The sequence below is a fragment of the Cydia strobilella genome, chromosome 6 (assembly GCF_947568885.1).
Source record: "Cydia strobilella chromosome 6, ilCydStro3.1, whole genome shotgun sequence".
Classification (NCBI taxonomy): Eukaryota; Metazoa; Arthropoda; class Insecta; order Lepidoptera; family Tortricidae; genus Cydia; species Cydia strobilella.
In genome coordinates, this window is record NC_086046.1 from 5,312,713 (window position 1) to 5,336,827 (window position 24,115).

General features: G+C 36.9%; 1 protein-coding gene across 3 annotated transcripts in view; it reads right to left on the minus strand.

Moving 5' to 3' along the window:
• Positions 1 to 24,115, minus strand: part of LOC134741990 (uncharacterized) — a 58,840-nt gene that overhangs the window by 21,298 nt on the left and 13,427 nt on the right. Inside the window, exon 1 of one of the 3 annotated variants that reach the window (XR_010127915.1) lies at positions 9,055 to 9,431. The exons of 1 other annotated variant lie outside the window; for it this stretch is intronic. Coding sequence is in view for 1 of the 2 variants with exons in the window: in XM_063674907.1 (XP_063530977.1) it covers positions 9,055 to 9,074 (20 nt within the window). In the remaining variant the exon portion in view is untranslated. Of the gene's footprint in view, positions 1 to 9,054; positions 9,433 to 24,115 lie in introns of those variants that run through there. One more of the 3 variants, XM_063674907.1, reaches the window with a different exon arrangement.

Sequence of the window (24,115 nt, forward strand, 5' to 3'; positions counted from 1 at the left end):
GTCCCGCCACTCGCTCGTGATCCAATCTAGCTGTAATAATGTTCAACTAGGCAATTCTAATTCAAATCATTTATTGGCAGCAATTTTACAAGTCCATTAAAATAAAATTCAATTAGGATTAACTGTTATGATTTTTGCGATATAAGATATCGTAAATACAGCGTGACTCGTGAGTATTTAAATTATTTCGTGTATAGCTTACATAAATAAAAAATGGCTTATTGTATTTAGTTATTACCAGCCAATGACGCTCGTGTCAACAAAGCACGTTTTATGGCTTCGTTTTGCAATATCATCACAGCCGTGAGATACTTGTTACACTACACGTATTATAACTAATAACCTATTTACGTGTATACACACGTAACGACTTTTTATTTATCTATTATGTATCTAGTATAAGTACTGCTAGTATTGAAATACCGAAAACTCAAGTAACAGTAAATGACGTTGTAAAATCAAGTTTACGTATTATCCATTTACCTAAATATTCCGTAACAATACAAAAGACTACTTTTATTGAAATACGAGATACCACTCCATCATCTCTTCCGTGGGCGTCGTACTACAAGCACTACCTAACGCTAAATAGGTCATTTATATTAGGTACTCAGGCCTAAACAATACCGAACATTAAGTACTTATTATGTTTCTATTCATTTGATTATCAAATACTTTGAGTTGTAACAGGTATCTATTTTGCACGTTTTTAAATTTAGCAGTAACTTCAAATGAGCGCAGTTTTACAACTTTTCTCATCTGCTTTCACAGTGAGCGTAAAATTATAATTTTCACATGCCCATCACCAAGTGAGGCAACTTTAACAGGCGACTGAACCAATCAATGTTGCAAATAGTCAATAACTAAAGCATTCATGATTGTTCGTAGAGCCGTAAAAAGATGGTTATTCTCTAGAATGTCAAGTGGTGAAACCTGTAACAATGAGCAAAACCTATCGACGTATTGCAGCGTTTCTCCGAGTGGGGCACAATGCAGCGTTCCCATGACTGAAGGCTGCCCACAAGCGGCCTCGGATGCTATTCATATTTTACCTTAGCGATCTGCTATTAACATTTAACGTACCGTGGGGTACACGGTACACGGTAAACAAGAGTTTACCGTAAAGATGACAAATAGGTAGAGAAACCTAAAGATATTTTTTGCAGTATTTATGGCCTAATATTTTAAGCCCAGACTTTTTGCAACTTCTTTTTCTTATCACACCATTCACACCGCTTGAATCATGTGAACACCACAAAGTGCAAAACACAAAACACTTGACGTCTTTGAGCAATCGACGTTTAAATTTTAATCTTGATTAAGTAAATATCTGGCCGTTTAATCTGTGGATATTGCTGATAAACCAATAATAACGAGAGCCCTCCAACTCGTATTTGTGTTATGATTGTGACAGCTTATATCCCTCCAACTTTGTGATAAAGCGACGACTTCTAAGGGCCACATTGCACCATTCACTAACCCAGGGTTAACCTGTTAAACTTGGAGTTACCATGGTTACCAGTACAATTTGACACTGGGTTAACGGTTTAACCATGTGTTGGTGCAAGTGGCGCTAAGTCACATTACCGTTAAAGCGAAGTTAGATGTGTTCAAATATGTACCTACATCGAATTGAGATAGAACATACTAAGCTAGGGGGCCAGGTCATCGCACTACAAGAGCCGTAATACTGCCTATTCAAATATGAGCTTCGTAATAACATCACCCACTCAGAGGTCTACTATTCAATTCGTCATGGTTGTGAACGCCGGCGAGCCGTCTGCGCACCCACTTGGTATTAATCATATGGTTATTTTTACTAGCGATAACGATACAACGTAGCTCTGTTGTGGCGGTCATTAATTTAACTTAGAAAGGCCACGGCGAAGGTCTCAAGCTGACGCCGCCGGTCACGCTTCATGTAGAAACTCATCAAGAATAGTTGACACTTTCGGAAAATTATACGCCGCGTTGAAATATCTCTAGAAAGGCATCCCCGGAGTATGCCGGCGATGGAGGAGAAAATTGCTCGCGTTAATGAAAAAATGCCACCAAAAGGCTTAATTACAGTCTATGAGTTGACTCTGAAGCTAACTAACCATAACGCAAACTTTCGAAGCAATACGAATAAAGTGGCACCACCACAATAAATATATACCTACATGCGTTACCACAGTATCATTGTGGTTTACCTGATAGATATTTCAGTACTTTATTACCTGCTTTCGTCTGATCCGGTAACTTATGCAGAAGGCCACTGCGATTTCTACCACAACTTTCTTGGAGAAACAAACGACATTGGGCATTCAAAGCAAGTTATTTTTTATCTACTTAGTATTCTATAAAGCTGAATTGCATTTAGTAATAAAATATTCCCGACATGTTTTGTTTTCGAGTTGCGAATCTGAAGTAAACATGGTTTGTTAACCGTAAAATGATTTTTGTATCTAGTACACGTTTGTATTAGGTACTGACCTAAAATTGATTAAGTACAGACACAGAGGCGTAGTTAAATTTATTATAGCACTAATGCCCGAGTCGTTATTTTGTGTTGTTTAAATTATCGTTATCTAATCTAAATGGACACAGTCATAGTTTTATAAACGCCGCCGGCTACATTTCGAATAACAAAAGAAAGTTACCCACTATTACTGAGCACATTTGCAACACATACTTCTTCAAGCATTTGGCGAGTTTCCATCTGTCGCCATCGGTTTTCAAGTAACGCCAAACTATTGCAGCACGCATCTAGGTTAATGTACAATTGCTAACATCATATAAATAAAATAACGAATCTCATCTAAACGCCATTCGCATTCGTCACAGGCATTTTAGATACACAAACTCGCGTTGTGTGCTAGATTATCTACGTTTTACGCGTGTTTTGTTTTAGCTTCGATACGATAAGAACAATATTTATTTTAAAAAAAGCCAAATATTTATCCTTCCCTTTTCATGAACGTCGAGGCTCGAGAATACGTGGGGAAAAAAATAACCCCAGGGCTTTTTGTGATGTTTAATCAAAAAAGCTCGGTGAATGAATAGGATTAGTCCAAAATAAACTTTATGTAGCAAACTGCAACCATCTTTTTTGAACTAACATGTTTTCAGGATTCTTGTTTGACTAAACCTCCCAGATCATATGTGTAATTACTAATTATGTAACAAAAAAGTATTTTAGGAACATATGGAAAAGAAACGGATGAATGGACTTTCTTTTATTATTTTTTAATTGTCATTGTTTCTCGACACTGATAATATTGTCATTGTTTCTTTCAAAAATATTTTTCTCTTCATAAGAAGGTAAATTGCTGTAAAATTTTGCGAAATATGTGTATGATGTTAAAATGCCGCCATCAAAACCTTAATACTTAAGGTTTTGATACTTGGTAAGATATAGACGGAATGACAGCTTGATTTGATGAGGATTCGACTAACAATTGCACACATACAAAATAAGTTCAATACCTTAAGTAGATGATGCTATAAGGGTGAATTGCAAAAAAATTGTACGTAATTAACCATAGTTAAGGAGCTGTAATTAGTCTTAAGTTAAATGATTTCATTGTGTTATGAAAATTAACCATGTACATTGTATTGTATTGTATTAATTGTACTTAATTCATACACACATGAGTTTATTTATAGCATGAGCCAACACACTTTCATGCGTGTAACTTAAATATAAACTACTTAATGTTCGTAACACAATGGAGTCAATTAACTTACGACTAATTACAGCTGCTTAACTATGTATTTTTTTTTTACAATTCACCCATAAAACGTAATAGAGAAGATGCACTTTGTAAACAACAATTAAGATGTTCGTAGCGCGGGGCGGCTATAATTTGGTTGGAATTTTTAAGTGAACAAAAACTCTATACTTATTGCGCAGTGAGAAAATGATCACGAAGCGTCTACGCTCTAGCTTAAGCTGCAATCACTTAAAATCATAGAGTAACTTACACTAGAGCGGTACTGTCATAGTAAATTTTGTAACCCCAGTAAATTCACTGCCATCTGTCGACACACTTTAAAAATAAAAATGAAGATTTATAAAAATACGATAAAATGTATTTAAATATAGATATTTTTTATTTTTATTTGCATTAATTATTTTTATGATTTTGACCCATGTTCTTTCACTGATATGCGTTAAAATTGTTAAATAACAAACAAAACCGTCAACGCCATCTATACGACAGTAGGCCAAAACTAGTAGCGCCCTCTGAACGAGAATCAAATTTTCCTGATTTTCGAGGCACGTTTTTTCCTTAGACTGTATCCATCTATTACGGAGTTATATCTATCTTTGCTTAAAATGTAGAGGTAAATATCATCAACAAAACTTGCAAGAACTAGTTTTGATTGATGGCAACAAAAACTAACAACGATAACTTAAAATGTTTGAACATTTATTCCCCAAGTCGGAAGTGTTGGAACACTCACTGTCATCGGCATCACCAATTCGTAAAAAGTCTTTCTAAAGATTGATCTCATAAACTGGTATTTATTACCGAGAAACATTCGTGCAAATAAACCGTCACGCTACAAAAAATAAGCTTTTATCCAATCGTAAATCGGTTTCATACATTTAATATGATTGCGTTCACATTTGTCTGATGACCATTAAATGTATGAAACCGATACCCGTCACAACACAACACAAATTTCGGACTCGCCCACCGGTGGTTCCGTACTTTTTAGTATTTGTTGTTGTAGCGGCAATAGAAATACATCATCTGTGAAAATTTCAACTGTCTAGCTATCACGGTTCATGAGATCCAGCCTGGTGACAGACAGACAGAAGAAGGTAGGTAAAAGTAGTAATAGGGTCCCGTTTTTACCCTTAGCCTTTGGTTACGGAACCCTAAAAAGAGATACTTCTTCTGCTCTATTTGCACGATCCTAAATCAAGCAAGGTCGATGTACCACATTCGAGTTCGACAGCCAGAGGACGAGTATTTTAGCAAATGTTATGTTTATCCAATCTGGCGAATAAACAGAGCTATGTAAATACATTTTCTGAGCACTAACCAGCGGGGCCAAAGCCCGGTCAAATCGGAGAGATGGTTAACAGTCTAACACAAATCGACATGTTTTTGTTTAAATAGAGTAGGCATTTATTATGGTTTAGCGTCTTTTACTGCAGCACGAGTGCTTGTTACGAAATCGCTTAGTAAATTACTGTTGAGTAGGTATGTCTCTCTCAAAGCGTTTATGTTCGTTTTGAGGATCTAAAGGAACAACTAACTAAAAGTTTATTAACAAGTGATATTTCTACGGATCCTTTGATAAAAATGTTGGTAATACTTCATCATACTTCATGAAAATAAAAATAAGGAAAATAATAAATAAATGGTCATTGAGACTTGCAACTGTATCAACTTAACTTTATCGAACATTAAAATTTTGTCAACGATGTGCAAAACGACAACGAAAAATAAAAAGTATGTTAACATTAAAGGTTATTGGGTTATATAACAAGGCACAGAGCTTATTGAGACATCCCCGAGGAGGCGGCACGCATAGCCAATAAAGCGAGTGTCGACCGTTATCGTGGTGGCTCGATAAGCCACAGCATATTTTAAAGGATAAAGACAATAAATTGTTTAACCACATCATCAATGCATCACCAGCTTCAATTTGAACCTGTGCCCTTTGTCGTAAAGTTGTCAAGAAACAAGTGAAATTAGGCATTGTATTTTTAGTATGGGTGAGTACAGCGTTATGTCAACGGCCAACGCTCTTCTTATATTTGGACGAGTCCAATTTGGGAGAGTAGATAGTATAATAACGTTATTATAAACTTTATTAAGTACTATATTTAGGCGTTAATTTTCTGGTAGTGCAATGAGTAAGATCAGATAGCCAAAGCTCACATAGAATGTGGACAACGATGGATATGGTCAGCAAAACTATCAGCTTAGCACTCCTGCATACAAATCTTTCCTGACTCTGTACATTTATCCCTTAAATTATTGTAAAGGGTTTGGATTTAGAAGAACGTGCGATCATCTTTGGCGTTACAAGCCGCCGCCGTTGGCCACACGGGGGTCCTTATCGTCAATACTTTGAAAAAAACTCGTATCACACATCGCTACTCAAAGTTGAAAGGCAGAATATCTGTATGCATCCCATGCATAGTTGCCACATTATTCTTCTGATTGACAGAATAAGAAACGAGTTTTTATCAAATTATTCAGTGACGATATACCATAGTCCGCGCGATATAGAAGACAGTTATATCTGTTTAAATATGAACTTGTGGCCTCGTCAAGAAACAGGTGATATTACACTGTAATTTGTAGTCCACGTTGTACGTCGCATGTGGAACCCCTTTCTGCCATTAGCAGACAGGGCGGGACCGGATGAAGGGCTCGGTGCAATAAAGACTGAGTCAATTAAAACGGGGAACCGTGCTAAAACACGTAAGCGTGTGTATGTTGCGAAAGGTCAATGTAATTTGCAATGGTGGATTAGCTATTAATGAATAATTCTACTTTAACAGCTTGAGCTTCGACATACATTTATGTTTTATATCGCTGGTATAATCTCGACAGTATTTCTACAGCTGTTCACTTACTTATAGGTACATGGATATTCCCCTTATTCATAAAACTTAGCAACCTCTGTAAAATTTTGTCTCTTTCCAAAAAAGATAAATGTCAGAAGGACTCGATAAGCGTTTATGAATAATCAAAATGTATATGTATGTAAGTACATTCAGTTGGTTGTAAATTCGTTGACAAGCCAACACAGTTAGTAACAAAAATGACTGAGTGATGAATAAGTTTTAATGATGGCCATTTGCCAATATTTATTCGACGACTGACAACCGGAATAGCAAATGACTGACGTCACATCACAAAAATTATAGGCCCTACGACCCGTAGAGTTTTAATAATTAAATAATCATTAGATTAAAATAGGTTCGAGAAAGTTTTATGGTGATTGTTAGTATAATACTCGTATAAAACCGATTAGTGATAAGCAAATTCAGTAAAATCTATAAACATATTATATAATATTCCTATTAGCATCAATAAAACCGTAATAGGTAAAATCTTCACGTAAAGGTTGAATTATATTTCTGTGAAACTTAAGGTCAATCGGTGTAGCGTAGCACCTAGTAAATATACAAATTAGTAGGTATGAATTTGAATTTAAATGTTGATCCATTCTTATTATGTGCCAAATGCCAACAATATTTTAATCGTGATAATGAAAACATATTCACGCTTGCTACATGTGTGAAATTGATTATAAAAATATTATTGTTTATGAAGATAGATATAATCTAAGAATTAAGATTTAGATTTAAGCTAGTTATTAATTTCGTTTACTTAGTACCACTGTAAATATCTTGTATGTAAATAAATCTAAGACTTGATGGCAGAAGCGAAGCAGCTATTATTTACTTACATGTGTAATTTTGTCTGATAAATTACTAGTCGGCAAACACATATTTAGCCATTCCTCTTATTTTTCGTTCCAATATAATAAAGCGTTTTAAACAGCTGCACCAGAAACGAACGGCCCTATGTTTACGTAAGTACGTCTCATAATTCACATCCCATATCACGCAACGCCCGTATGTTTGAAAAATTAGAGGAACACGCATGCCCTATATTATTTGCCGTCCTCCCTCATAATAGGGAGTTTCGCTATCCCACGCCTTAACGGCCCTGCATTTACACAAATCGAATTTCGTAACAGTGTCAGGATTATAAATGATATCTTGGGCTATGTAAATAAATGGGGCATCGATTTTTCGCCTAAGCTGACGCCTCTTCGCGAAGCGAAAGATTAGATAAATCAGTCGAGGCTCGAGTTTGCTTATTGAATGTGTTGTCACAGAAAACACTTTTATGATTTGAGAAATAAATAATAATAATAAAGCTCTGAAAGTGGGTAGTTGTTGTCCCAAAAAGTGTGCAGAAAATTATACGTTTCTGCTCTAGAGCACTATTCTTTATAAGTGCGTTTTTTCTTTTTTTTAAGACAAGCAATTAAAATTTTGGTTTTTAATGGATTTGTTGTACAATTTCCATTCTGATAATTAACTCCCCATTCCATAAACAACGATATTTTCACCTAAATTGTTAATTGAGTACCCTCAAGAAATACTACTGAAGTTTATACTTAGCCGTGTTTTTTTAAATGCACATGTATTTTACTTTCCTCGTATTCGAAAAGAAAAGTAGTGTTTAACTCGGGTGAAAGGCACCATTTCGGTCTCACTGCGTTCGAGCGGCAAACTACCTGGGCAGAAATGGGTGATGGTTTTATTATTGTTTAACAGTCTCCCCTAAAATGAGCACCCTCGTTATGGCTATGGGAGATGGGAATGTTAAATTACCACAATAGATTTTTGGGAAACGTGATGTAGTATGTTATGTTGTGGTGACGAACATATCGTAAAGATTTTAAAGATACGGAGATAAAGTTGTGAAATTTGACGCATTGACATTACTGTCTCTGTAATTTAACCCCTAACAATTTAGCCAAATGTTCGTTCTAAAATACGGACCGGTTTGTTTTTAATGGGTCATGATTTTCATTTAAAACAATGTTTGTGGTGATATCAATATAATATCATTTCAATAAAAATTTACATAAAGAAGATCAATAAAGATAGAATTATCGATAGTAGCACGATAGGATAATTATAGCAATATTAATATGATAAAAGATAATCAAATACGCAGGCAATAAACAACTCGGGACATGGCGCCATTAGATACGGGTTATGGTAATATCTCACCTTCTCTTAATACGAATGTAAAAATAAATTTGTAATGCATTTCATACCGACATATTTAGGGGACATACCGGTTGAAAGAGCCTCTGTTAATGTGTACACAAACTTTACAGGTGATAAAACATATGTAATTTCGCAAAGTACTGTAAGTAGTTTTTCGATCTTGCTCAACTAGGTACTGAACAATGCATTCCATCAAGGCCTTCAAACTAGAATGATATAGTAAATACTTCCAATTACTTTGAATTCGTACATCCGTTTCGGTTTAAAACAGTTTAAAAGTGTATTACCTTCTCTTCCAGAAAAACATGAACAGAATGTTGTTCAGAAAACGTAATCCAATAAAACTTTCCAATAAGACACTTTCACGAATACGGTAATGTTTACTGCAATGGGAAGCAGATTATCTTTTGAGCTACGATTTTGTACACATGCGTCAACGTGCAAGTCCGGCGCGGATGAAACTGTCTACTGAATGTACTAAATAAAAGACTGCCGTGCGACGGGAGGGGCGCGCGTCACCATGTGTGGCTAACAACCTAACAATTTCACATACTCCTGTACCCATTACCAATGCCATATAAACAGACTAAGTATAAATTAGCAAGATTATAGTCTTACACTGGCTAATCAACCCCGCAGCTGCAGATGTACAGGACAAAAAAATATGACAAAAACTAGGCAGAACGCTATGTAACAGAGGGCGCAAAGGCGAGCTGAACTTGATTATTAGTTCGACGAGTTTGAAAGATGTTTCTTACAGGTAAGAACTTGAAATTATGTAATAAATATGGATGTATGAACGATTTAGGTCCATGTTTATTAAACTAGACTTCGTAGGGCCGCTAGCACGATCAGTAACGATATCATAAAATTGGATCTATAATGACCTGCAAATTGGCTATACGTTCTGCTTGGTAGATTCAATATCGCGTGCAATAACTGAAGGCTGATCGGACGCACAGCCTCAGTATTTCATCTTCATTCATGATCTATCTGTATTCGCAATAACAGATTTTCCGCTAGACGATTTATTGGCATATTAGATACTGGAAGTTATCACATTTTGTGGTTCGTTGAATAGAATAATGAGCAAATAAGTATCGCAAACATTCGCCTGTTAACACATCAATGCGTCGTCAATGTGCTAAAAACGTTGCTGTTATTTCTAGCAATTACGACAGTTTAAAAGTAATCGCTCTTAGGAAGTAAACACGACTTCAGGTAGAACCGGTAGTCTTTAGATTTTATTTCCACTATTCAGGAAATCGTACATAATAACAGGTTAAAACAATTTTCTTACATGTACTGCTTATTTATGTCCATTAAGCTGTTATACTATATATTTGTACAATAGTACTAGACTACTAGAGAATAAAAAATGTTGTTAATATAACTGACATACTAAGTTATGTGTTCCTTATGTAGAGAAAAGCCTATTAAACTACTGGCGTGGGAGCTTTCGCCAAGATTTAAATTTCATCTCTAATGCAAGTGGTGCTAAGGAAGTTAAGTCCAATTGTTTGGATATTTATGGCAGAGATTAACCCGAGTTGGATAGAAAGTTTGATAACTGAGTAACGGTGTAAATTGGAGAATTTTTGCCTGTAATAAACGAGCTATTGTGGAAAATATGACGGTGGATAGGTGCTACGCCTATCGACTATAAAGACAAAAACCGGACATGTGCGAGTCGGATTCGCCCACCGAGGGTTCCGTACTGTTTAGTATTTGTGAAAATTTCAACTGTCTAGCTATCAGGGTTCATGAGATACAGCCTGGTGACAGACAAACAGACGGACAGAGGAGTCTTAGTAATAGGGTCCCGTTTTTACACTTTGGGTACGGAACCCTAAAAATGGTTGAACGGAGTTTCAAGGGAATGATTAAATTTTCGCAGACAGTAATATCCTGTCCAGTATTGACGAATCCGGTTAGATGGGAAATTTCAGTTGAATACGTATCTACCTATCATAAAATATATTCCATTTCACTGAAGGCTCTAATACTTATAATATGGAAAGATTTGCTTTAGTTAGCTACTGGATTGGAAAGCTGCTGGATTTTTTTACATACCTCGCCTAATCCAAAATATGTTGTATAAGGTCAATCATACGCACTTAAACACCTAATCAGACCTAGTTATCTCGTAGCGAAAGCAATGATTTGAATGCTTAAGTGCACCAAATAAGCGTAAAATCAGATAACAGATCGGGACAGCTGTCGCTATTCTAATGACTTTCGAATTGTCTTCGGTTGAGCTTGACTACCTCTATTGGCAAGTGATTTCAAGTCGCAACTTCAAGCATAAGACTACTAAAACAAGGGTCATTCTGTGAACGAAAAAAAAACATGTCAATATTGTTGTTGTTGTATCGAGTTATCTGAATCGAAAGAGCAAAAAGAACATTGGTTTTATTATTTTATTGACAGTGTTAATCAAATCAAAACAAACCAAAGAAAACCTTACATTTAAGTATCTTTGTGCTCATCCGGTTGTGTCTGTGTTTGTAACTTAGTTCTGTTCTGTATTACTTAATCATTATTAACAATAGTCTTGTAAGTTTTGTACATGTACCTAATTACTAACACTTTTATGGGCTTTGCCTTAAATAAATGGTTTATTATTATTATTACTACTTCACCTTAATCATGTTACGGGCCCTACTATGAATGTATCATTTAGCTCTAAAGTTATGTCTTGTGCGTATACATTTTATATATTTTTCTATATAGGTTAGAGATTTCAACAGTTAGATAAGAAAAGGAAAGGGCATCCACGTTTGAAGTGCATCTAACCCTTACTGATTATGTGTTTTAATAGTGTCTGACCTTAACACAACATAGTCAAAAAGTCCGCAATGGACGATTTTACAAAAACATTTGTATTAATTACTTTAACTACCCATAAAACTCTAATCTTAATTGTTCGCCATATAAACAGGTACTTGAGGCACTATACTAAGGATCGCCAGCAGTTTTCCTTTGAGCTTGTCGAGTGCCGACCCAGAAAGCCGGCCTTGACCGGCGCAGCCATATGGCGCATGTGTTGATTCTCCAATCTGGATTGACGAGAATGCCGTAGAAGGAGCAGTGCTCGTGACGATGTGATGCAGCCTTGCACGAAAGCGGTGGAAATGTACACATGGTCGGCTTTGAAATAAATCTATGGGTTCTATTCTTAAAGCTCTACGGCTCTACGAGGTTTCATCAGGAGGACCTAGCAAAGTAACAATCGTTTAGAGACCTCGCCAATCAAAACTTACGTAATGTATAGAAAGGATCACGTGACGTTTATTAACATCTATAATCCCAATATGTTTTTACTTTTCGATTAGCGTTTGTATAATAAAACGATTGTCAATATTGTCAAAGATAGATATAACTCCGTAATAGATGGATACAGTCTAAGGAAAAAACGTGCCTCGAAAATCAAGAAAATTTGATTCTCGTTCAGAGGGCGCTACTAGCTTTGGCCTACTGCCGTATAGATGGCGTTGACGGTTTCGTTTGTTATTTAACAATTTTAACGCATATCAGTGAAACAACATGGGACAAAATCATAAAAATAATTAATGCAAATAAAAAAAATCATTTATCCATATTTAAATACATTTTATCGTATTTTTATAAATCTTCATTTTTAGTTTTAAAGTGTGTCGACAGATGGCAGTGAATTTACTGGGGTTACAAAATTTACTATGACAGTATCGCTCTAGTATAAGTTACTCTATGATATTGTCATCTTAGTTCTGACAGGGCTGAGTTGAGAAATAAGTCTAAAGATACAAGCATGGCAAATTTGTACACAGTCAAGTCTCGTAAAATATTTCGACTTCAAATATAGGTAGGTATTAGAGAACTACGCTATCTCCAGCAGATAGCGAACGTATATTGATGAACGTGCCATTTTATATACGCCATGGAATCGGTACTTTGCGGTTAATTGAAAAAATAATAAATGTAGCCTAATTATTTTGTCACATGCCAATGGTTCACTATTCCTATTATATGAGCTATTTGAGGATAACAGAAACATCTGTGTCAATTGAGCATATTTTCCAGTAACTTTGACGTAGACAATATTTAATATCTGTGCTCATCACACAAATAAATGCCGTTACTGGGATTCGAACCCAATACCATCGGCTACACAGGCAGGGTCACTACCCACTAGGCTAGATCGGTCGTCGGTATTTACAATCAATTACAAATTAACAGCCCATGAATCACTACTGTATTGTGTATACAACCGTAACGTTTGTAAAACACCTCTTTACGCTTGCTTCATTGTATAACAAACAGACATATTCAGATACTTAAAATATGATGCCTATATATTTGATTTCAATATCCGTGCGTCGCAGTCACACTTATGTATTGAACTATGGGATTGAACTCTTGGTGTCATGATACAAATGTCTGAATATGCGTTTGCATCCAGTGAGATTGCATCCGCATCATTGGGTGACCTGACCTGGTCATGCCTCGGTCGGGTGTTCATTGGTATTGCAATCAGATCCCCGGCGCACGAGGCCGGAACGAACTAAGAGTATCGTTTCGTTTACCATTAACGTCAGATAAACTATAATCTATGGCGGTTTACATGAGAATTACCCACATTCAATGATCCACGGATATATTTAATGTCGCTGTCGTATATACGGAACGAAGCGTCCCTTCTCTTCTGTTTTGTACTAACGAGCTAGTTAATAGAGTACTAGAATTACCAAACAATGGTAAGCAGTTCAAGTTACGAAGTAACCCTTTTGATTAGTTAAATAAGACGCAAGTGTTTTTCAACATGTGAAACAACTTACGCAAGTAAGCCACTTCTGGTTATAAAAGTTATACGTAGTTATTATATACTCCAACCACCTCATAGGTAGTTTTAATGACGTTGGAAAACGCGGGTATCACCTTTCAGCAATAAAAGGTTGCAGATGTTGAAATTAAACAGGTATTTACAGCATTGCACCTAGTAATATCTAGTAGTAGCCACATTAATTTCATCATAATAACATTGAGAATTATGGACACTTATGTATGTTCTTCTTGTATTTATAGCTAATATCGATTGTGGTAAATAAACGATTTGAACACAAAAAATACAATGTAGACAAAATATTGCGCCAGACAACAAACCCCTAACAAAAACACTGCACAAACTCGTTAGGGAGCAAGAATTTCGCTCCATTTGGTTGTTAAATATGATCATGGCTATGTTTAGTGTTTGATCCAGACAAATTTATACAGAGGGGCTGGGTTTTGAGACTGTACGTGTCTATTTATATCTCCTCACTCGTCGCGTGCCTAGCGTTCCGTCGGGAGCCTATGGCACATCGTTTGATGAAAACTTGTTATCTTGTCAACTTTGTCAGCTAAGTTTCTTCACAGAGACATGTTCAATGAACGATTCCATGTCCAAAATTATATATAAAAAACCAGCCGAGAGCGTTTCGGTCGAGCCATGTTCTGTGTAGGGTTCCAGAGCCGAAAACCATTTGTGTATTTTGACCGGCATACGCGCAGCGTTATACAGTTTAGATGACCATTTTTGTAGGTGTAAGCGCGTTAATAATCCGTAAGAATCACACCTACCTATATGAAGAATATTATATTACTAATTATGTTGATTAACAGGGTGGGTTGCACCAAACCGTCGGTAATCGTTAGACTTCGCCAAATTGTATTGTATGGGAAGTTTCATAGTTCAATGATGAGTCACTGAGTGACGTTGATCAGTCCGATAGTTGTGGTTGGTGCAAGTTGTGGTCGATACAGATTTGATCGTCAAACATGTTCCAACGTGTTACGTGCACGAACGAACAAATAACGGTTTTTGTAAACCGTATGTGATGCAATATTTTTTTGTTTATTTGGGGTTTTAGTGTAGATGTAGAATCTGAAATAAGATGAAACGAATTCTTCTACTAATTTTACGGCCAAACGAAACTGGAGAAGCATAAAATATGAAAAGAATTATATCAGTCGTCGGATCCGAGCGAGATTACATCGAAATTTCCGACCGATATTTCATTTCGGCTTGTTTGGACTGCATGGTGTTCAAGGTGCATTTCCGCATAGCTCTATCGAAAATAAAGTCCCAGTTAATAATGATTTACGGCCAGTGTTAACATTGCCACTATTTACTATAAGCCATAAGACAGCATCCTTTGAGTTTTATTACAGGAATGGTCGGTTTCTGCTGTTATTTCCGTTCTTTAGTTAAGAAACCGTAAACACGCTTTAACACTTATAAAATATAGGTGTTTCCTAAGGTTATTGCCAATAACGAATAACTTCAGGTTTTACTATCTAAGTCTAATAATTGCCACTAACGTAAAATCAGTCTTTGTAGTATAGTAACCCTAGGTTGTTAACAGAATCGAGGTTAATAAGTTTTCCGTCAAAAGGTACGTTTTATAACCGGAAAGACCTACTGATGCTACTTATTTATTTATATTCACATAAATGTCGGAAATAAAACACAACACAATGCACAGAATGATGAGAATCGGTCGCACTTAGGGTGAAGGCCGCGGCCGGTCTCCCAGACCGCACTAACGATACACGACCGCACGACTCGCTAAATAAGCAACATCCGCAGCAACCGACACAGCATGCACTAACTCACAATACCTACATTTCGTCTCAAACCACATTTCTAGTATAACTAGACCTTCAGATCCGCACCCACTTGACGTTTTTAAAGATCATGCTTTTATTGGTTAAGTTAATGATGTTGTTTGTTAGGAATGATAGCACCTGGTATAGCACGGCCACACGCGAACTCTATTATTATTGTTATGCGAACACTTAGTGCGAAGACTGTAATGAATGTTAGTTACAGGTTAAAAAGACCGAAAAACACATATAGCATATAGCGAACTAACCATCAGGGTGGGCAGTGGGCACCGCACCGACCACCATTTTCAAAATAACACGTCTAACTGAAATAAGCTTGATATGGGATGAACTGAACATAATTAAGGATACTGGCCACATGTTTATCAATAAAATATCAGCATACAGTTACACATTTATGGTGTAAGAACCGTTAGAAACATTGGTAATAATATTACTTGTGATAACAGGAAACGGCTGTACTGAAATGACTGATTTTCACATACTTTATTTAATGGTAACTTTAATTGTAACTAAGTGTAACAAATCAATTATCGCCCTGTTTCAAAAGTTTCAAAACAAATTAAATTTATTAAATTGCAAAAATGAAAGCAGCGTATAGTATATAGCTATAATAACTATTTTAATGCCTGCTAATTCTACATATTAGGTCATAATTCAAGTTTATAATTTTAATAATTTACCAGTTACACGTTATAAGCTTGTTTTAAATTTACTCGCCCCCAGGGCCGCGGCCGTCAGCTGTGTCAAGAGCACGTGCATGTGATTCTGTACACACGTGTTCAAGATATAACATGCACCGAACGCTGCCCCTATTTGTCGCTGTATTCTTTAGCTGAATAAATAAATTAGGACCGTTTTATTTTCTGACAATTCCATATTACTTCCGGGCAAGTATAGGCTGGGCCAAGTTCGGAAATTATGATCTAAACAGTATATTCGAGAGGAGTAATTTAGAGAGACGCGGATGGAACGAATCGTGAATGAAAGGAACCAGAACCACAGAAAATTAAAATGTCGCTGATGTTTTTTTATTAGCCACTCCCCAAGTTAACATTCGTATACCGTAGTCCATCTAATCATCCATCGTTGATGGCTATGCCTTAAAGGATTTTCTGTAGTTAAATAAATAAATTAGGACAGTCTTGTGTCTGTTTTACCAACCAGTAACCACATGCTTCACTAAAGCATATTAATATGCCAGCTCTGTCCAATTCAGAAGTCATGATGAAATCAAAACATTATATTCGTGAATCACTTTCCGTCGATAAGTACATTGAAACATTTATGGTAGTATAGACATTTTAAGGCAAGGATCCTTCCTTCTAAGTTCGTTGCACCGTGATTGTTTTGCATTGTATCCAGACGACGACGACTGCATATTGATCGTACGCTCTTCTATTTTCACTGAACAGAATGGCTGCATTTACCATCAGGTATCGTGTAATAGTCTAATTGGTCACTTAAGAGGCAATTTGGTTTAAAGGCGAGCTTTAATTCTTAACGTTCGTTAAGGGGATATGTGTGCGGTCGTTTTGTCCATAAAAAAATCCGAAATCGAGGTTTCGTTATTGAATGGAAATTGAAACTATATAGAATAATTTGAGCTTTACAACGTCGATCGGTTTTGCTGTCATTAATAAATTATTAATACATGTTTTATTGATCAATTATAAGTATGTCATCAGTTAGTTATTAGGACACTTAATTATAACTAGAAAAAAAAAAAACAAAACTAACCGATGCAAGAATTAATAAATTTTCAATTCTGGACAAAGAAATAGCCGAGAAAAAAATCGAATTAATTTTTTTTCAGTGATGATGAATTTTATTATAGGTTCTATTTCGAAAATGACACTTCAACTGCACGGCCGAAACACAATTTCTTGAATCCCCTTAAATCGTCAATTTTCGTATTAGCCGCCAGTCACCTGGGCTCATTAAGTGTTACATCACCGTAGATCACGGTGATTGCCACGAGTAACGAGGACTGCATACAATGGACGAGCTAAAGGCACAAAACCGGCAACGTCCGGGAAAGTGGTGGAAGCGATTTCAATCGGCCCGGTCTCTATCAATCACATTACGGCGCACGAATCGCCTCTCTCGTAAAAGATAAAAAGAACAATACTGCAATTCGGATTAGTTATGGGCAAAGCCTATTCAATCATCGTGTTGCACACATCCAAATAGACGCCGCAAGCGTTGTATAAAAACCCTTAATTCGACAACATACAAAATACTGAACTTAGCCTTTGACTTTATTTTTTCTAATCACTATTATGATGACTATAGGTATTGAGCGCCATGAAGGTTTGAATTCACTACCTTTCCCTTTTTTATATCAAATTAAAGGTAAGCAGGTCACCCTCAATTAGGGTCTTATATAGCTTCACATGTTGCGAACTGCCATTGTTGGCTGTTGCCATTTTGAGGTTTACTTCCAATAAATATCCGCGGCCGTTGACCGACAAACGCTATTTTCCGCTTCCGTTTTTACATTCATGGTTGAATCTAACTGGAAAATTATATTTAAACAATTCTGTAATATACCTACTCTGTAACACTCGAATGAATTGATTTAGACATGCTCGTATTGTGCGTGATCTAATTCCCAAGTTCCTTACAAGAAAAGAGCAATTTATTACATCTTAACGTCGAACAAAAACCAATCATAAATCTCTGTGATATACTGCTGTTGCTGAAGTTATTGTGGTCGAACAAGCGAAGGTTTAGCCGAGTAAAGACTGAACGTTAAAGTTCGTGCAAGAGTAACCTATATCGCGGTGAGACAAGTTTTCGTAACATGCTATCGCAGCCGCGACGATTCGGCGCCGCTAAAATCTGACATTGTCACTTCACTGACTGTTCATCTATGAACGGCTAGTGGATAGTCTATCTACAAGTCCTAACAAAAACAAAGACAAACAGGTACATCCTCTATTAAACAAAACGCAACTTAAACCATACACGTACCTAGCTTAAGGTCTCGCAAGAGTAACCTATATCGGGCAAGTTTTCGCAATAAGCCGCGACGATCTGGCGCCGCTGGAGACTGCTATTGTCAGCTGTTAATGGATAGTGTCAATCTGTAAGCTCTAATGTAAACAATCGTGAATAGGTAAGTCTTATTTAGGTACACCGCTTGAAAAACATAACAGGAATGAATATCATACAGTTCATAGATTACATAGATTAGATAGGCGCCGCTGGAGACTGCTATTGTCAGCTGTTAATGGATAGTGTCAATCTGTAAGCTCTAATGTAAACAATCGTGAATAGGTAAGTCTTATTTAGGTACACCGCTTGAAAAACATAACAGGAATGAATATCATACAGTTCATAGATACTATCACGAATAAGAAGCTTAGAGTTAAGCTTGGCGTTCAACTGTTATGTTTTGACGGTCTGCCACGGCAACATAGTAAACCCTCTTAGGGCCACTTGCACCATTCCACTAACCCGGTATTAGCCAGTTAAACCTGGAGTTACCATGGTTTCCAGTACAATTTGACACTGAGTTAACGGTTTAACCGCTTAACCTTGGGTTAGTGGGATGGTGCAAGTGGGCTTTAGGTACCTAAACACAAACACGTGACAGCTCTTGATTTGAAGGACTTGAAAACATCCTCAGACTGGATTTTTACTTTTACGAAATTCTTAGCCTAAGGATACCGTTTTTACAACACAACAATTTTTATGTGCGATGTTTGATAAATCGCTACCACTGCTCTCATAAACATAAGCAAATTGGCAATTTCCGTTAAGCAATTCTAAATTTAATTGATGTGTCTGTAAACGGTTCGGATGCTGAAACTAAACACGCCGCGAGTTTACCGTACGCGGCGTTTACGACCGGCCTATTGCTAGACGATAAACATGTACGGGCGCGGGACAGAAATACACGTCCACAAACAAACGGAACTGAAGACGAGATTGTTACCAGGATCTGCAGGAACAGTACCAGGAATATTCATGTAAGTCTCGGATGTACTTTGTAGTTCAAAACGACTTCGACGTAAGTGTGAGTGACCTTTTCTTTTTTGTACATTTTACAGACAGAAAAACTTTTGTTTTTTTGCGTATAGTCCTAAGTCTAGAATCGCCGAACCTCTTTTAACCTCTTCATAATTTCATAGTCATTCTCATCCGGTGCTAGCTCTTGAGAATTTACTGACGCACTTCATCTAGGAGACGCTGACAAACCTTTATTTGGACAACAAGGTGAAAGTGCACTAATGGCAAGACAAGAGGAACCTATTATTTACATCTGCTTCGTAACTTTTGTAAGTTATTGTAAATATTATAGACCAATATTAAGAAACCAATAAAAAATCTGTAGTGAAGATTATTTTGTAAGTTCTTTGGTAGAGTTTATCGTTTGTTCAATTACCAGCAATACCGCAGCAGCCCGCGCTATTAAAATGCATCGTTGCCTCCGCCTGGGAGGTCGCTAGCAAAAGCGGGTCCAATACATTTCACATTGGCAACACTCCAGTAGCTAAGTGCGAATTTGAAACAGACCGCTGTAATATAGGTTATCTAATGGCTTACAACAATAGCCGAATAAGTCATTATTTTCATATCAGTATAGTGAAATGAATAGAAAAGCTCACATACACACAACACACACATGTTTTTTTTTATTAGGAACGATGACACGTAACATAAACTATGCATATCTTATTAAATTATCATAAAAATAACGGTTACTCGGTATACGTACGCCGTAAACCATAGGGCAATGGGTCGCGCGGAGGAGTGGCATGGTTTGAAATAGAATAGCAACTTTACCTAAACCGTAACGTACCGCCGTGTCCCAGTTATTTTTTATATGAAACTGGCCAGCGATTGACCCCACTCTAGCTAAAAAGTCCAATGTCTATCATCAGCGGAACATAGAGAAATACGAGAACAATAAGGAGATTAAAAGGAAACCAGATGAGTAACCATTTTATTCTTTTCTCAAACATGCAATAAAATATTGATATTATGATCTTCATATTAGGCTAGGAAGTATCACGTCTCAGGCGCGGCTAGACGAGAGGTCTGTAATGAAATTTCATACAAAGATGCGCAGGTAGCAGGTGCAAACACGCGTAGGTATTTTTTTTTATCGTTCTGGAGGTAAAGTTGAACATTTTTCATTCTGTAATTCTATTTTGTTGGATTTATTGTGCGTTGTTGATTGTGTTATTTAATATGAGTTCCGACGAAAATATTAAATGAATACCTGTTAATTATACTCCATGTTTAAGGCAGCGATGTATGTGAACCATAATATCAACATAAAAAACTATGTAATCTTAGTTATGTGGCTAAAACTACAGTCAGACGGATGCAAGGCGAAACAATAAAAAATACATAAATATATCTTGAAAATTTATGTAATCATTTGATAAACTACATGCGTAAAATATACGACACGAGCGATAAAGATAGGTATAGGTGGTAGTTATATTAAGTGCCTAGTTTACTTTCAGTTGCTTTAGAAATAAAACTTTGATTTCGTGGAGATTTCTTTGTTTATTTCATTGCATGTTTGAGAAAAGCACTATACATACATCGGCGTGAAAAGGGGTTGTCGGCCTCATAACTATCCGTATATATGCATTCGGCCGGCAACCCCTTACTTCCCAGCCTCTGCAGTAATGTACTATTTATCAACAATTACGGCGAAAAAGAAAAATTAGATCTAATTCATTTTCTTGGCTAAGCGTAAAATATCGCCTGAAAAATGAGGGGAATTAACAGGATGAGCCTCGGTTTCCCCTCAAAGACGACAACTTCTTTTGCAAACAATAACCCTTTCAAGAAATAGGCCGAGGAGAACCGTGTGAAAAACGTTCAGCAAATTGTGTGGAAAAATAACTGACGTCACTGAGGAAGACGTGACGGAAATGTAGGTTAAGTTTGCTACAAATCTCTTGGAGGCAGCATTAAGTTTGAATAAGAACATTATGTTTTCATAAGATCCGGTTTGATGCCATTTAGGCACAGCGTAAAGCGTAGGTTGCAAACCAGATAAGAATGAAAAAGTTGAACTTGCGTCATTGTGATGCAGTCATCGGTCAAAATATAGTACCGGTTTCATGTTAAACGTGATTATTCTAGATTATAACCAAGATTTACTCGATGTTACCCTACCCGTTAATAGTCCTAGTCGAAGTATCAAGATTAACTATTTTATGAAGAGAAAATAACACAGGAATCACAGGATTTCAGATAACTTTAATATCCGATGGTTACGGTGTTACCGATGCTGACTATCATGAAGGGTAGGTATTATAGGTTATAGGCTGTCGCGGGCTTTATTTCCGCAACTCCACGTCATATTATTGCGCCTGTTTTGCGTGATGGGTTGTCGGCACTAATTTCGCCAACCCAACTCTTCCAAGAAGCCTAATAGCAGACCCTTGATGTTGCCGACGACTTCTGGAAGAGACCCCGGCGAACCGAGGTGTTGTGCCCGGTATTCTGCCAAGATTCGGGAATGACGTGGGCGGCTATCTCTTCTGCCTCCATGCATGCCCTGTAGAGGGGGCTATCTGTAGCACGTAATAGGGTTAATAAATGCTTGTTTAGTGGGGCGTGGCCAGTTATGGCCCCAGTTAGTAGCCGGAGCTGTGGCCTGCGTGACAGACAGGGGTTGATTGTCGGGAGGGCTTCCTTCGCCTGCCTGTAAGTGCCTAGGCTAGACCAGTACTGTTGGTGTTTTACCTTGGTGTAGTGTCGCAGCATGTTCCGGAGCCAGTTCCAATTCCATGGAAAATACGTCAAGTGTCACAGCAGGTAGAATTTTAACAAACTACCGTAACCACGAAAAATTGTAGCAAGTAAAAAATATGACGTGTCTCTTAACACAAAACGTTCCTCAGTACCGGTACTTTCTTTCTTATAAATCAGTAATAGATATAATTAACGGCTGCCCATGGGCCAATTTGCTCATTCATCTGATTGTGTTAATTATTTAAATCCTATTCTGAGATTCCTATGGCTCGCAGTGCAAGGTCGTCGCTCGAAAAACGATCTAACGGGTTCGACGCCCGTGCTGTCTGCAGCTCTGGCTAGCTGGCTACTTAATAACTATCATCTTTATCAGATGAATAAAAGGCAGATGCATTTGGAATACTCATATTAATAAATTAAATTAATGGGTTCTGCTTATGAAGGGCAATATCACTATTGATCTTTAAAGAGAATTATTTCAAGCATTTATTCAAGTCGGAATGGTTTTTTTTAAGTTAAATATTAGTTCTTTATTAGGAGCTAAGCCTTATATTTAGGTTAAATCTTGCGACAAAGATTTGAAATTTGAAACATGTCAACATGTCTGATTGAGCTCAAATCTAACATTATAATGGATCAGTGATAACGCAATGTTTTGGTTATGGGCGATCTGGCTAGTTAGATGATGAAAACCTAAGGTGGCCATAGGAACAGAATTTTCTAGGTAAAATAAAACAACGCAACATCATTGAAAGTTGGCTGGTCAGAATTATTTTGATGAGCAGTAGATGCCTCTTTTAAGAAAAGTACATTCGTCGTAAAAATCTTGTATATAAAATGATATTATGGTCAAAACTTAATCTTTCAATATCTGGGAGACCGAGCTAAAGCTCGGAAAACATACAAAAACTCAAAAATGCGCGTTTTCCCAGAGATAGGACCTAGCTAGATCGATTTTTCGCCCCCGAAAACCGCCACTTAGCAAATTTCATCGAAATCATTAGAGCCGTTTCCGAGATCCCCGAAATATATATACATATATACAAGAATTGCTCGTTTAAAGGTATAAGATAACCTAAGGATCCCGTAGTATACTTACACTACTTCTGAAAGACACGAATAACACAGCAATATAATATTAAAAACGTGTACTCCACGAAATAAAACGGCACTTTAATTCTCGCACAGCACTTGTGAATAATAAAGGCGTCTTATAAAAACGAGGCGCAAAGAATGTGGTTAAAGACTTCAGTACGTACGTAAAGGTTGTGAATGCCAAGTTCACGCTACAATGATAATCGGACCAACGATGACCTGGGCAGTTGGGCAGGGCGAGTGATCATGATGATGCTAGTCCGTAATGTGGGTAATTTAGTCGTAAAAGCGACGCTTATGTGGTCAGCGATAATCCGCATTAAGCGTAGCGCAGGCGTTTCTATACGATAGGTTCTTTGGTAATGTAACGATAATGTTGAAATAAGTAGGAATTTGACATAGTTTTCATTTTCGATACAATTTTTTACTGTTGACTACTCTTCTTTAGAGACGTCATGTACTTATCGACACAATTTTAACTCAATGAAGGTTGCGCTGCTTTCAAGAAAGTTCCTGTGGCATGACCACCTACGTAAGTACCTACACTACTCGTACAATGGCACCGAAGTTACCTAAGTACGTTTTTCAGCATAATCAGATGTGGAGAACTGGCTCGAATCTTGAGTGCAATGTTTGACCAAAGCAAGCTTAATATAAATTTGTAAAAACCTATTGAGAAAAAGTTAGTCACAATATATGTAAAATTAATGAACATATATTTTTAGAATACCTGTATTAGTTTAAACGTTACGTGTCAGACATTTAATGTGGAAACAGATACTCGTAGAAACCGGAACTATTTTTGCGGTAAAAAATTTTTTGTTACAAATATTCGGTTCAGTCAGAATATTAACAGAACATTTTAAAGACTCTTAATAC